The following is a 12748-nucleotide window of genomic DNA, read 5'->3' on the forward strand; positions in this document are numbered from 1 at the left end:
ATCCTTCACCAGGTCCTGTATCCTCATGACCGGGATAATAAATTCCTAGCCAAATTCTATAGTAGACATCACTAATTTATTACACGTTGTTTGCTTACCAAGCCCTGGGCATGCCCTCAAAATCTTCTCAGAACAATATTTCAGGGAGCCAATTAGAGTTACCACTAAAGATGATACCTCGTTGTCTTTCTGTTCTATCAGACTCTCTTTCCTTCAGGCTTTATTTGTTTTGAAGGATGAAAAGGAAATAAAGGAAAGCAAGTAGAGACGTTTGCTGATATCCAGCAGCCACTCTTCTGCCCTTCTCTCATTCCTCTTTTAGAGCCTTTTTTTCCTCTCCTATCCTTGTTTTTCTCTCTGTGCTGTTTCTGTTTCTCTCTACCTATTTACACTGGGAAATTAATACATGTATATTGAGCATATGGATTAGATTTTGGGAAATAATATTTATATTGAGCATATGAACTAGATTTTGATTCAGTATAGAATGTAAAGGGCATTTCTTTCTTTCCAAATAGTTTCACTACTTTAGTCAGTCGCTTGAAGTGATTTCTTATATATAATTATGTTTGGTATAACACCATGGTGGACATTTTTTTCTTATATTAGATTTTTTTAATAGAAAATTAAGTGTCACCAAATCTCTGGAAGGTGTTTGTTTTGAATGCCTTCTTCCTGGAACTAAGCAATGGTCACCTGCTGCTAAAAAAGAGATAGGAATTTGAGAAAGGACAAGATAGAAATGCTGGTAGGGGAAACAAGTATTGATTATTCTATTTTTGTTCCTGACTTAATTAATATCAACTAGATACTTTAAAAATATTAATGAAAAAGACAGGAGAAAGTGGAGCATCCTTAAGTGTGCCACCTATATGGCCTTTGCTGTAGTAAATAACTATAGCATTGTATTTGTTCTTCACAATCACTCTGTTCAGTGAAGGCATAGGCTTCATCCACTTATGAAAACCATGAAGGTTGAAAGGTAAATAATTTGCCCAGGCGAGTAAGTGATAGAGTTGGGATTCCACCTCAACTCTCTCTGACTTAAATCTTATACTCCTTCCAGTCTAACCATATAGGAAATTTTAGCAGATTTTATTTACCTTTTTTCCATAATGGATTTTATATCGTAGCCTTTTTAATTTGGGCAGTAATTGCATATAGACATATTCCAAAGTTTTATAGATGATTTGCACCACTGGCACCATGACTAAAATCATAGACTTCTGAGACAAATAGTTTTCTGAGCCCCTGAGGCAGTGTAGCCCAGTGGTGAAGGACAGTGGTTGAGCCTGGTGTCACATCCTGCCCCGCCACTGCCTTACTTTGTGCAAGTTTCTTAGATCAACATACAGAGTTGTTTTGAGGATTAAAACACATAGAATACCTAGTACCATGCCTGACAAATAGTAAGCACTTAAAAGGAATACTATCTATGGTATCGTTATATTTTTACTGTATTGTGTTAAATATCTGGCTTCTCCAGTCAGACTGGCCAAAATGAACAAATCAGGAGACTATAGATGCTGGCAAGGATGTGGAGAAATGGGCACCCTCCTACACTGTTGGTGGGAATGTAAACTGGTACAGCCCCTCTGGAAAACAGTGTGAAGGTTCCTCAAAAAATTAACAATAGAACTCCCCTGTGACCCAGCAATAGCGCTGCTAGGACATTACCAAAGGGATCCAGGAGTGCTGATGCATAGGGGCACATGGACCCCAATGTTCATAGCAGCACTCTCAACAATAGCCAAAACATGGAAAGAGCCTAAGTGTCCATCAACGGATGAATGGATCAAGAAGATGTGGTTTATCTATACAATGAAACACTACATGGCAATGAGAAAGAATGAAATCTGGCCATGTTGTAGCAACATGGATGGACCTTGAGGGTGTTATGCTGAGTGAAATAAGTCAGGCAGAGAAAGACAGCATATGTTTTCACATATGAGTGGATCAGGAGAAATTTAACAGAGCACCATGGGGGAGAAGAAGGGGGGAAATAGTGGGGGAGAGGGAGGGAGGCAAACCATGAGAGACTTGAATGCTGAGAACAAACTGAGGGCTGATGGGGGCGGGGAGAGGGGAAGGGGGGTGATGGGCATGGAGGAGGGCACTTGTGGGGATGAGCACTGGGTGTTATATGGAAACCAACTTGACAATAAACTATGAAAGAAAAAATATATGTATATAGTAATTAGATTTGATTATATAAAATTAAAATTTTAGTAATAAAAATATTGGCAATTTCATATGAAAAAATATCTGGCTTTTCTGAGAATTTTCACTAAGTTAACCCAGAAATTGCACACTACTCTAATGATATTTCCTACCCTCCTATGTTGTCACCTGTGGAGAGGTAACAAATATTACCTCTGCTCTTCATATTACTTTTCATGCTTTGGTTAAATATTATAATATATAATAACTACTATTTGAAACATCCTATAATATTTGAGTGTCTCCTGGTCAGGAATATTTGCCTCACCGTAGGATTTAAATTATTTCTAGAAAGATGCCAAAAAAGTGTGTTTGGGCAAAGGATACTTGATACAATAGTAGTAGACACTGAACACCAGTAGAATTTACTGGTGTTTTTGTTTTAACCTTCTATTGTATGAAAATGCAGAATCCATACTTAGTAATTAAAACATTTACTATCTCCTTTTCTTTTTCAGAAGATGAATAATCTTTCATTCAGTGAGTTATGTTGCCTCTTCTGCTGTCCACCTTGCCCTGGGAAAATTGCTTCAAAATTAGCATTTTTGCCACCTGACCCAACTTATACACTGATGTGTGATGAAAGTGGAAGCCGCTGGACTTTACACCTATCAGAACGAGCAGACTGGCAGTACTCTTCTAGAGAAAAAGATGCTATTGAGTGTTTCATGACTAGAACCAGTAAAGGCAACAGAATTGCCTGCATGTTTGTGCGTTGTTCACCCAATGCCAAGTACACTTTACTCTTCTCACATGGAAATGCTGTTGATCTTGGTCAAATGAGCAGCTTTTACATAGGACTGGGATCACGGATTAACTGTAATATATTCTCATATGATTATTCTGGATATGGCGCAAGTTCTGGGAAACCAACAGAGAAGAACCTCTATGCAGATATAGAAGCTGCTTGGCTTGCTCTTAGGACAAGGTAAATGGTGGTTGAGAATTACTTTCCACATTTATTATGACGCTTAACTAAAATTGTTTTATATAAAAAAAAAGAATAAAAGTAGTTTTTATAACAAGTTTTGAAGTTGTAAATAGAGATTATATTTACCAAAATATACCTGTGAAGAGTTAAGCTCTTAGAATGTAATTTAAAAATTTTAAAAACAGTATAAAGTTTTTAATACAGATCTCATTTGTATCTCTGAGTGCATGTGGGTGATTTTCTTTAAAATTTAAGCCAATGACAAGTTTTGGTTATAAACGTATTAGACTGTGATATAACAATCTTTATTCAGGGGCACCTGGGTGGCTCAGTCAGTTGAGGATCTGACTTTGGATTTCAACTCATGTAATAATCCCAGGGTTGTGGGATCAAGCCCCACATCAGGCTATGCACTGAATGTGGAGCCTGCTTAAGAGCCTCTCTCTCCCTCTGCCCCTTTCCCCTGCTTGCGCTCTTTCTTTCTAAAATAAAGAAAGGTTGATTTGAATAAGCAGTGGCTTAGCTAATCATTTACATGATCTGTTATTAAAAGTATAAGAGACTGGGTTTTTTTCATTAATTGTAAACCTGAGTCATGAGTTTGCATTATTTTCTATAGTAATCTCTTAGACAATGTGACTTAAAGATATCTTATTGGAACTATTTTTAAAGTATTCATTCTGTAAAAGTGAGATTTTTTTACCTTGCATTCTGGACTAATAAAATTAGGAGAGATGATCTTAAGCAAAAAAAAAAAAAAGTAATGTTATGATAAAGCATTTAAGCAAATTCTCTTACCGTGTCAGTTATTCTTTGGTTATAACAATACATTTTGGGGAACTAGAAATTGATTTAGTCTTCCCTAGTCTCCAAGATACTTAGAAATTTTTAATCAAATATATTGCAGTTTCGTAGACTTCAGGGGTTTTGTTCCATCAAATAGTTTGTGTAAAATAAATAAAGATACTTTAGCTCAAGTTATTCCTCATATTATCCACTGATAAGCTACCTGGCTCCCAAAGTATTTTAGACTAAAGCAAAAGGACTTAAATAAAATTTACAATTTCTAATTTAATGTTTAAATATTAATGGTTTCAGTTAGGGAGAACCTCAATTTTGTTAGTAGGCATAACATTTTTTAGAAAATACCTTGAGAAACATTTACTCCTCGGGACACCTTGGGGTCTCAGTGGGTTAAGCATCCAATTCTTGGTTTCGACTCAGGTCATGATCTCATGGCTCGTGAGTTCAAGCCCCACATCAGGCTCTTTGCTGATGGAATGGAGCCTGCATGGGATTCTCTCTCTCCCTCTTTCTCTGCCCCTCCAGGTCACTCACTTGCTCTGTCTCACACACAAAATAAATATGTTTAAAAAAAAACAAACAACAACAACATTTACTCCTCCAAGATATAATAAGACTATAGTCTCATAGCATAGTTCCATATAAAGGGGATTCTGAAATCATTTTAAATGATATGAAAACATACCTGATAATTAAAAAAAAATAGATAACGTAGTATAAGAAATAGGTAAAGAGTTGTGGAAGGGGCAGGGAATGATAAAAATTTATAAACTTAAAAAGTGCCTTAAATGACCAAAATCAAAATCCTCTCAGTCCTACAAACCAAAATAAATGAGTGCTCACTTTCTAGATCCAGCCAACTGAATGGAGTATAATACCTGCCAGGAAAGTATGATAATAGATATTTTTAATGACAGATTTATTGAGCTATAACTCACTCTTTTAAAGCACAATTTCAGTGGATTAGTACAATTTTTAAGGATGCTAAGTTAAGGCAGATAGCCTTCATTATTAGTGCTTCTCAATAACATGAAAAGTTTATTCAGCCAAAACATACTAGAATCCAATAGTGTTCTATGTTGATACAAAAAATAAATCCACTCTTGTAAATGGTTAACTTTTCCTTATTTTTCATCTTGTCTGAAATCAATTTGAAGGAAACTTTATGAAATGATTTCTAGTCTTGATTAATTCATCTTTTTAAACATCCTTAATGATCAGGGCGCCTGTGTGACTCAGTTGTTGGAGCATCCAAATTCAGTTCAGGTCACGATCTTCATAGTTCGTAGGTTCAAGCCCCATGTTGGGCTCTGTGCTTATAGCTGAGCCTGGAGCCTGCTTCAGACTCTGGATCTTTGTCTCTTTCTGCCCCTTCCCTGCTCATGCTTCATCTCTCAAAAATGAATGAATGTTTAAAAACTTATTTAAACATTCTTAATGATTGCACATACTTGAATGAGGAACAAGGGCAGAATAGGTACACATTTCTAAATAGTCCAACAGTCTTTGAGTTCATTATCTGTGTGCTATAATGGAAAAGGCACTGGACTGGGAGTCAGGGTGCCTGGGTTCTAATTATAGACCTGTCTGTAACTTACTCTGACTTTGAACATCTGCTCAGGAAGCAGCTGAACTAGATTAAATGGTCTCTAAAGTCCTTTCTAACTTGTACTGTTCTGAAATTCTGTTATTGCTTTGAGTTCTCTGCTAAACTGGCAGCTGCTTCTACTCTGGAGCCTTGCCATTGCTAGCATTAGCCTAAAATCCATAGTCACCACCAACAGTGCTGCGATTGAGCTAATGGCAGCTTTATGTTCATTTTCATAACATTTCTTTACTCCTATGAAATATGTACAGCCAGATCTTTGTGAAGAAAAGGTTTTTCTGAGATTACTTACATTTAGAAAATGTCTGGAGTAGATGGAACCCAACCTCTGGGACCTATCCAAATGCTTATATAGGACTGGTTGGAAGAAATTATGGAGAAGTCTATCATTACCTCGAAGGTTCAGAGTCTTGTGCCCCTGGAAAGGACCAGAGGAAGCACACAGGGTTTGTCTTGCTATTTTATCCATGTTCAGATACGTGGAAAGTCCCATAACCTTTTCAAAAGACCAGAGGCAGTTGTGCAAATGGCCCTTAGCATTCAGAAGTTATTTCTTTCTGATTTTTGAGTGGAAGGGCATATTTGATCTCACTCTAAACCTCAATTATTTATTTATTAGCTCCTGTAGCACCTCATTTCTACTTGGAATACTTTACAATTGGGACAGTTACACAATGGGCAGTAAATAGTGCCTGGAGCATAGTATATACCTGATACTGAATTAGTGAGTTGATATATTTAAATCTGCAGCATTTTTAAAGGGTAGAGGGAAGGCAGTTCTCTTGAGGTTTTATCATGAAGTCTATTCGTAATTAACTGAATCATAAGGTGTTTGGAATTCTCATTCATCTGCCTATCTTTCCAGTCATTAGTCCATTTCTATGAGCAAGTAAAGGAAAATTTCAGGAAAAATAGTAATTTGCTTTTGGCTAAAATGATACATATTTTTAATTCATTCCATAGAGTAGCTGTATGTCACAGGTTTCATCACTATGACCGACTTTAGAAAATAAAATGAGCCACTTTTAATATCTAGACAAAGAACTTTTGTTACATTGAATGGAAGATAGATGGTAAATATTAAGTTCAGCTCATTAAAATATTAGTGATATGTTCAGAGGTTAGTAAAAAAAATATACCATGTTGAATTGCGTAAATGATTTCATGAATTCCTTTAAGTTTAGAATTTTAAAAGACCTCAGCGATTATTTTTCCAAAAGGTATAACAGATGAAGAATAAGCTAAGAATACAGATATTATTGTAGCATTAAATATAATAATGATGGCTAAGAAATGTATATTTTAAATATAAATTTGTTGACATGGTCTCATTCTAAGTCATTCTGTTGTAACATTAAGTCCCTAGAAAATGATTGAATATTTCATACCAGTCCAACTCTCCACTTTTTTTTTTTTAAACTCCTGAACTTTGTAGATATGGCATTCGCCCTGAAAATGTGATTATATATGGCCAAAGTATAGGGACAGTACCATCTGTGGATCTTGCTGCTCGCTATGAGAGTGCTGCTGTTATTCTTCATTCTCCTTTGACCTCGGGAATGCGAGTCGCTTTTCCTGATACTAAGAAGACCTACTGTTTTGATGCATTCCCAAAGTAAGTATCAATATTCAGAATTGTTTAATTCAAAGAAATTTTGTGGCAATTTTTTTCATCATTTAAGGAATCCATAATACATTCAGCCATGAGCTTTTACTTTACCTATATTATAGAAATTGTGAAAAATTAATTTTTGAAGAGGATGGTGACAGGAGACCGGTCAGCAGGGTGTAATGTTTGAGCAGCAGTAATCCTGGTGAAAAGTGCTGAAGGCCTTGTACCCCAGAGGGTGGCACTAGTATTAAAGATAAGGGAAAGAATTTGAGAAATGCAATTGACAGAACTGAGTGTCCGTGAATATAGGATGCTAAATAAGAGAACCTGAGTGTAATTCCCAGGGTTCTGACTTGAGCTGCTAATGGATGATGATACAATTCAGTGAGACATAGTATTGGAGGAGTGGAAGTGTAGAGGGGAAATGAGACATGTGTGCCTAAAAATTAGTGGATGGTGTCTAATTTAAAGTATTGCCACCGTAGAGGCACCTGGGTGGCTCAGTCAGTTAAGCGTCCATTTGGCTCAGGTCATGATCTCACCACGAGCTCAAGCCCCACATCAGGCTCCGTGTTGACAGCACAGATCCTGTTACGGATCCTCTATCTCCCTCTCTCTCTGCCCCTCCCCAGCTCATTCACTCGTTCTCTCTCTCGTTCTCTTGCTCGCTCGCTCTCAAAAATAAAATTGAAAACATGGGGGAAAAAGATATTGCCACTGCAGAGTCTGTAAACACACAGTATTATACAAATTTGAAAGAAGAACTACTTCTCCTGTTTCTCAAGGCAAGACAGATGGAAATTTCTCCAGTCTTCATAATTGGGGGGGAGGGAGAAATGGTTGGCCCATTTTTCTCAAAGGGAGAAGGCAAGAAGTGAGAAACTGGCAAATTTCAGTCTCACTTCTTTTCTCCATTGGCAGCTATATAAAGAATTTTTTTGTGAATGATAGATGGGCCCAAGGCCAGAATCCTCACTTGCTTCTTCATAAAAACAGCGAAGGTCATTTCAAAAGCAAATTTTTTCGTTCTTAGTCAGTAAGGGATCATTTTTGTAGGGAAGCTAATGTTGGGGGCATGTGATCTTATCACCAAAGCAGGCTGTGGGAGGGTTTCTGTTTTTACATTAGTTTAGGGTTTGTTTTTGTTTTAGATAATAGTATATTGGAAGGTGTGCATTACATTGCTTCTGTCTAACTGAACAGTAGGAATGATAGCGAGTGTTTGGGGGTAATGCTGTTGCCAACTAAATTCTCTGTCCAGCTCCCTATTCCATTTCTGCTGTACCAACAAAGAAAGCAGCACTTGACTGCAAACTGCCCGAAAAATCATAATTTTTTAAGTTTAAAATTTGTAAGGCCTCTTTATGTAGTTTTTGTCTCTATGTTGCCTTTTAAAAATTGCTTTGATCGCTGATATTTAAAATGTTCTCTGATATCTGATAATTCTTAGTTGTCTGTTTCTGTGTAAGAGGAACTAAAGAGCTGACCTGAAGCAGATGATTAAGGCTTGTTGACTGTGAATTTTACTATACAGTGATCAGTTCAAATCAATTAGTCGGGATTCCACCCCATGCCACTATTTTCTCCATATTTCCTCTTAAGGTGGATGTAGTCTCCAACAAAGATTCTTTCTGAAAGTCCCCTCCGGGGGCTCAAGTCAGTTAAGCACCCGATTCTTAATTTCAGCGCAGGTCATGATCTCTCAGTTCATTAGATCAAGCCCTGAGTCAGCCTCCAAGCTAACAGTGCAGAGCCTGCTTGGGATTCGCTCTGTCTCTCAAACTGAATAAAATAAAAGTCCTCCCTGGAAGATTGAAGGCCTGGCTGCCAGCCTTCTGGGAACCCAGTACAGAAACTAGCTTCATAGTAGCAGTATGTGTGTGTTTACTTGCTCTTTATAATACCCATGCTTTAAACTGCACCTGGCAATCCCTTAGTCCACAAACCTTCCAATTTCGGATGGAGTGCAGCTACCAGACTACAAAAAGAAGGGGAAAGAAACGAGCGGAGAAGGACCTACTTCTTAAACAAACTGAACAAATTCTGTAGTCTCCCATCACCTGCCTTCATCCCTGGTCAATTCCTAACTAACCTTTGGCTGTATGCCGTGGTATAAATTGGGTTGTTTCTTCACTTTACCTTCTATCCTCTGAAAATTGGTTTTCTCTTATGCTTTTGGTTTGTTACCCAGCTCTAGAATTACTCCCTATTTGGGGGAGTTGATACCCTAGGACAAAAAAAACACGTTTTGCTGTCATTTTAGGAGATTAAGAGGAAGAAAATACAAGTGCAGAGATACAAAGTTAGCACATATTTGAATGGTCCTTAGTTTCCTCTCCTTCCAACCTAAGTTTTCTCTGTGGTCCACATTGTAGAAAGGTACTGTAGATCGACAGTAACCATTGAATGATTCCACTGAAGCAGAAGTGCCTGAAGTTAGCTTCCTTAGCTAATCTTAAGAAAGGGAGTATGTAAAGTGACTTTTAAATCTTATTTGAAATCCAAAAAGCATCTGTTACATATGGTTTGATTCAGCAACTATTCTGATATTTGAATGATCTGTCAGTATGTAGCACAAGAGAATTTGTTTTATGTTCCTTTTCATAAGCAATTCGTTGACTTCCTTCTGCCCTCTCTTCTCGTGCAGCATTGACAAAATCTCTAAGATAACCTCTCCAGTATTAATAATTCATGGGACTGAAGATGAAGTCATTGACTTTTCACATGGCCTCGCCTTGTTCGAGCGTTGCCAAAGACCTGTGGAGCCCCTGTGGGTTGAAGGGGCTGGTCACAATGATGTGGAACTTTATGGACAGTACCTCGAAAGGTTGAAACAGTTTGTGTCACAGGAACTGGTAAATTTGTAAAATATTCTGTAAATTTACATACTGGGTATTCTTTCCTTGCTGAACTGCACTCTTTGGTAAATAACATAAAACCTGAAGGTTTTGTTTGCAAATCATGTCAGTTGCCTTCATAAATGTACAGATAATGATTTGTTAACAGACTTAATGAAGGTTTTAATTACCAGAACTAGAAACTGGAAATAACAGTATCATGCAGTCAGGCTGTGTAATTTATATTTTTTCTGTGAATTTTTTTTTAAACATCAAAATGAGTACTGTATGAAATTTTAATTCTATAAAATCAAATGCTGTAAAAGTATTGCCAAATGCTTTTGCATATCAGAAACAGATTTATAAATATTTTTAAAACATCTCAATGTACTAAATCTTATCCAGGTATACAAATATAATATTCTTTCAATAAAAAGCTGTATATCTAAAACAAATCAAGTACTCATAGTAGAATAAACTGTATGAAAACGTGCAAGTTCACTAGAGATGACCTAAGCCCTGTTGTACAGGGATAAGGGTTTAAACACTTATTATATTGTAAAATACATTGAATTTTCTGTATTCCCTGGTTATCATACATTTTCTCCTTTAAAAAAAAAATGTAAGTCTTAATTTTTATGCCAACTGTTAATTTACCGACTAGTTACCTTGTAAATGAGAAGTCATGATAGCACTGAAATTTTAACTAGTTCTGATTTATAGGTTTGGTACTGTGAGGCAACTACTTAAAGTTCTCATTTTTGTTTTTTAAAAGGCATTTAGAGCTTCAAGAATGATTTTTGTATGCAATGTTGTTTTAAATTTTGACTAATCTCATAGAATTGCTGTACTCTTCATTATAAGAAAACCTGAGAGCCCGTTAGATGTTCCTCAAGACCACAAACAGGCTGGCTATTGGGTCAATTTTCACTTTGGCTATTTTTAATAGAACCTGTTGTTTTAGATTACTATCAGAGAATTTCATGGGTTTACTCCTGATACAAGAAATAAGAGAACATTTAATTCATAACTTTTATATTAACCGATGTAGTAAAAAACAAAACTCACACATGAAAACTAAGTTGCCTTTCCTTGAATGAATCTTGCCTGAATAAAGCAATGAAAGAAAAAGAAAAATAAAATTAATGGTATGTAGTCTAATTTGTAAATGAATGAATATTGAAATAATACACACTGTGGATATATTTTAAGGCCTTATGTAGTTTTAATTGTTCTGCTTGTTCTGTGGTTATGTCTAAGACTATAGCATATGATTCTCTTCAAAGTATATCAAGTATTGTGAATGCTTTGGTTCAGATGTGTCAAATTAACAGTAAAACAACAAATATACCACCCAGCTGTGCCTATTTGCCTTCTTCCATGTTTCCCATCCCTAACCATAAAATCGGGGAAAAAAATTACCATTTATCTTAATAAAACATAGTTCTGTAGTTTTCTAAATTTTATCATTTCTTTTTTTGGAGAGATTTTTTTTTCCTTCTCAAGATTGTTACAGAACGTGTACAATTCCTATTTTTGTACAACATATACACCAGAGTTTAGCTAAGTCTTTTAATTACCTGTTAAATTTAAAATATTGAACATATCAACTGAGTATTCATTCATTCATTCATTCGTTCAGTATTTATTCAGTCATGTAGAACCCTATGCCAGATATAGACAGACATCAACCATGTCCTCCTAGATTTCACAGTGTATGTAACCAAGGACGCAGACACCTTATTGCACAAGTAGTACTATTTGATAATGGCTGAAGGATATTTGTAGCTTATTATAAAAGGTAAAATATACTCTTGGGAGGGGCTCATGGGGAAAAGGGCAAGGAAGAATTTGACCAAGAAGTGATCTTTGATCTGAGCTTTAAGGATGGCTAAGAAATGACTAAACTTGGTGGCCAAGGGGAATCATCGCTGCCTGAAGGGAACAGTATATGGAAGCCTAAAGGAAAGATAGTGCATTTGAAATGTAAAAACTGGCCAGAGGTCAAGGGGAATGGATGGCATAAAGATGAGGCTGGCAGATTAGTTGGAGGCAGTCATACCTGGTATCATGGACCCTGATCATCATCATCCTAGACACAATAGAAAGCCATTGATAGAATATGAAATTGCATCTGTCAAAAGTTTATAGATGAAAAAAATAACTGGATATTTTTAGTTTGCTAGAAATAGCATGTGAGCCTATTATAATTGGCTATAATCTTAGGGTGGTGAAGAATTCATCATGGGGAGATAATCTTATACAAAATGCCAGTCAAACCACATCTGTAAATATTAATTTCATTTCAGGATCCAGTGGAAGGATATTCACAAATTAGAGCAAATCCTGGAGTGTTTTACCAAATTGGAAAGAGTCCCACAAACTAAAACCCAAAGACCAACTGAAGAATTATGTAACAAAGGAAGGATAGCTATTTTCAAATATTTGAGAGACATGTACAGTTGATTGAGTAGAACTAGGGTGAAGTTGCAAAATGGCAGGTTAGAGTTCAGTGTAAGAATGAACCGTAGGGTTATTTGTCCATGACGGAAAGGGATTCCCTCCTAAAGGTCAATGAGGACCTTGCCAATAGAACAGAGCAGAAGCTGAATGACATCTGTCACATATTTACATGTGAAACTGAACTAGGTGGACTGTGTAATGTCCCCTTTAATGAAAGATTTTATATTCCATTTCTTTTTCTCCCACCTTCTCAGCACTGCCCGCCCTGTGACACC

At 36.5% G+C, this 12748-nt stretch overlaps 1 protein-coding gene across 2 annotated transcripts in view; it reads left to right on the forward strand.

The window, feature by feature from the left end:
• Nucleotides 1-11367, forward strand: part of ABHD17B (abhydrolase domain containing 17B, depalmitoylase) — a 47229-nt gene extending 35862 nt beyond the window's left edge. For both annotated transcript variants that reach the window (XM_039241591.1, XM_039241590.1), the window contains 3 exons: nt 2679-3148; nt 6997-7176; nt 9821-11367. In XM_039241591.1, the coding sequence (XP_039097522.1) occupies nt 2682-3148; nt 6997-7176; nt 9821-10040 (867 nt within the window). In that variant the 5' untranslated portion in view covers nt 2679-2681 and the 3' untranslated portion in view covers nt 10041-11367. The remainder of the gene's footprint in view (nt 1-2678; nt 3149-6996; nt 7177-9820) is intronic.
• The last annotated feature ends 1381 nt before the right edge of the window (nt 11368-12748 follow it).

Source organism: Hyaena hyaena, unplaced genomic scaffold (genome assembly GCF_003009895.1).
Source record: "Hyaena hyaena isolate Hyena2069 unplaced genomic scaffold, ASM300989v1 scaffold_196, whole genome shotgun sequence".
NCBI lineage: Eukaryota > Metazoa > Chordata > Mammalia > Carnivora > Hyaenidae > Hyaena > Hyaena hyaena.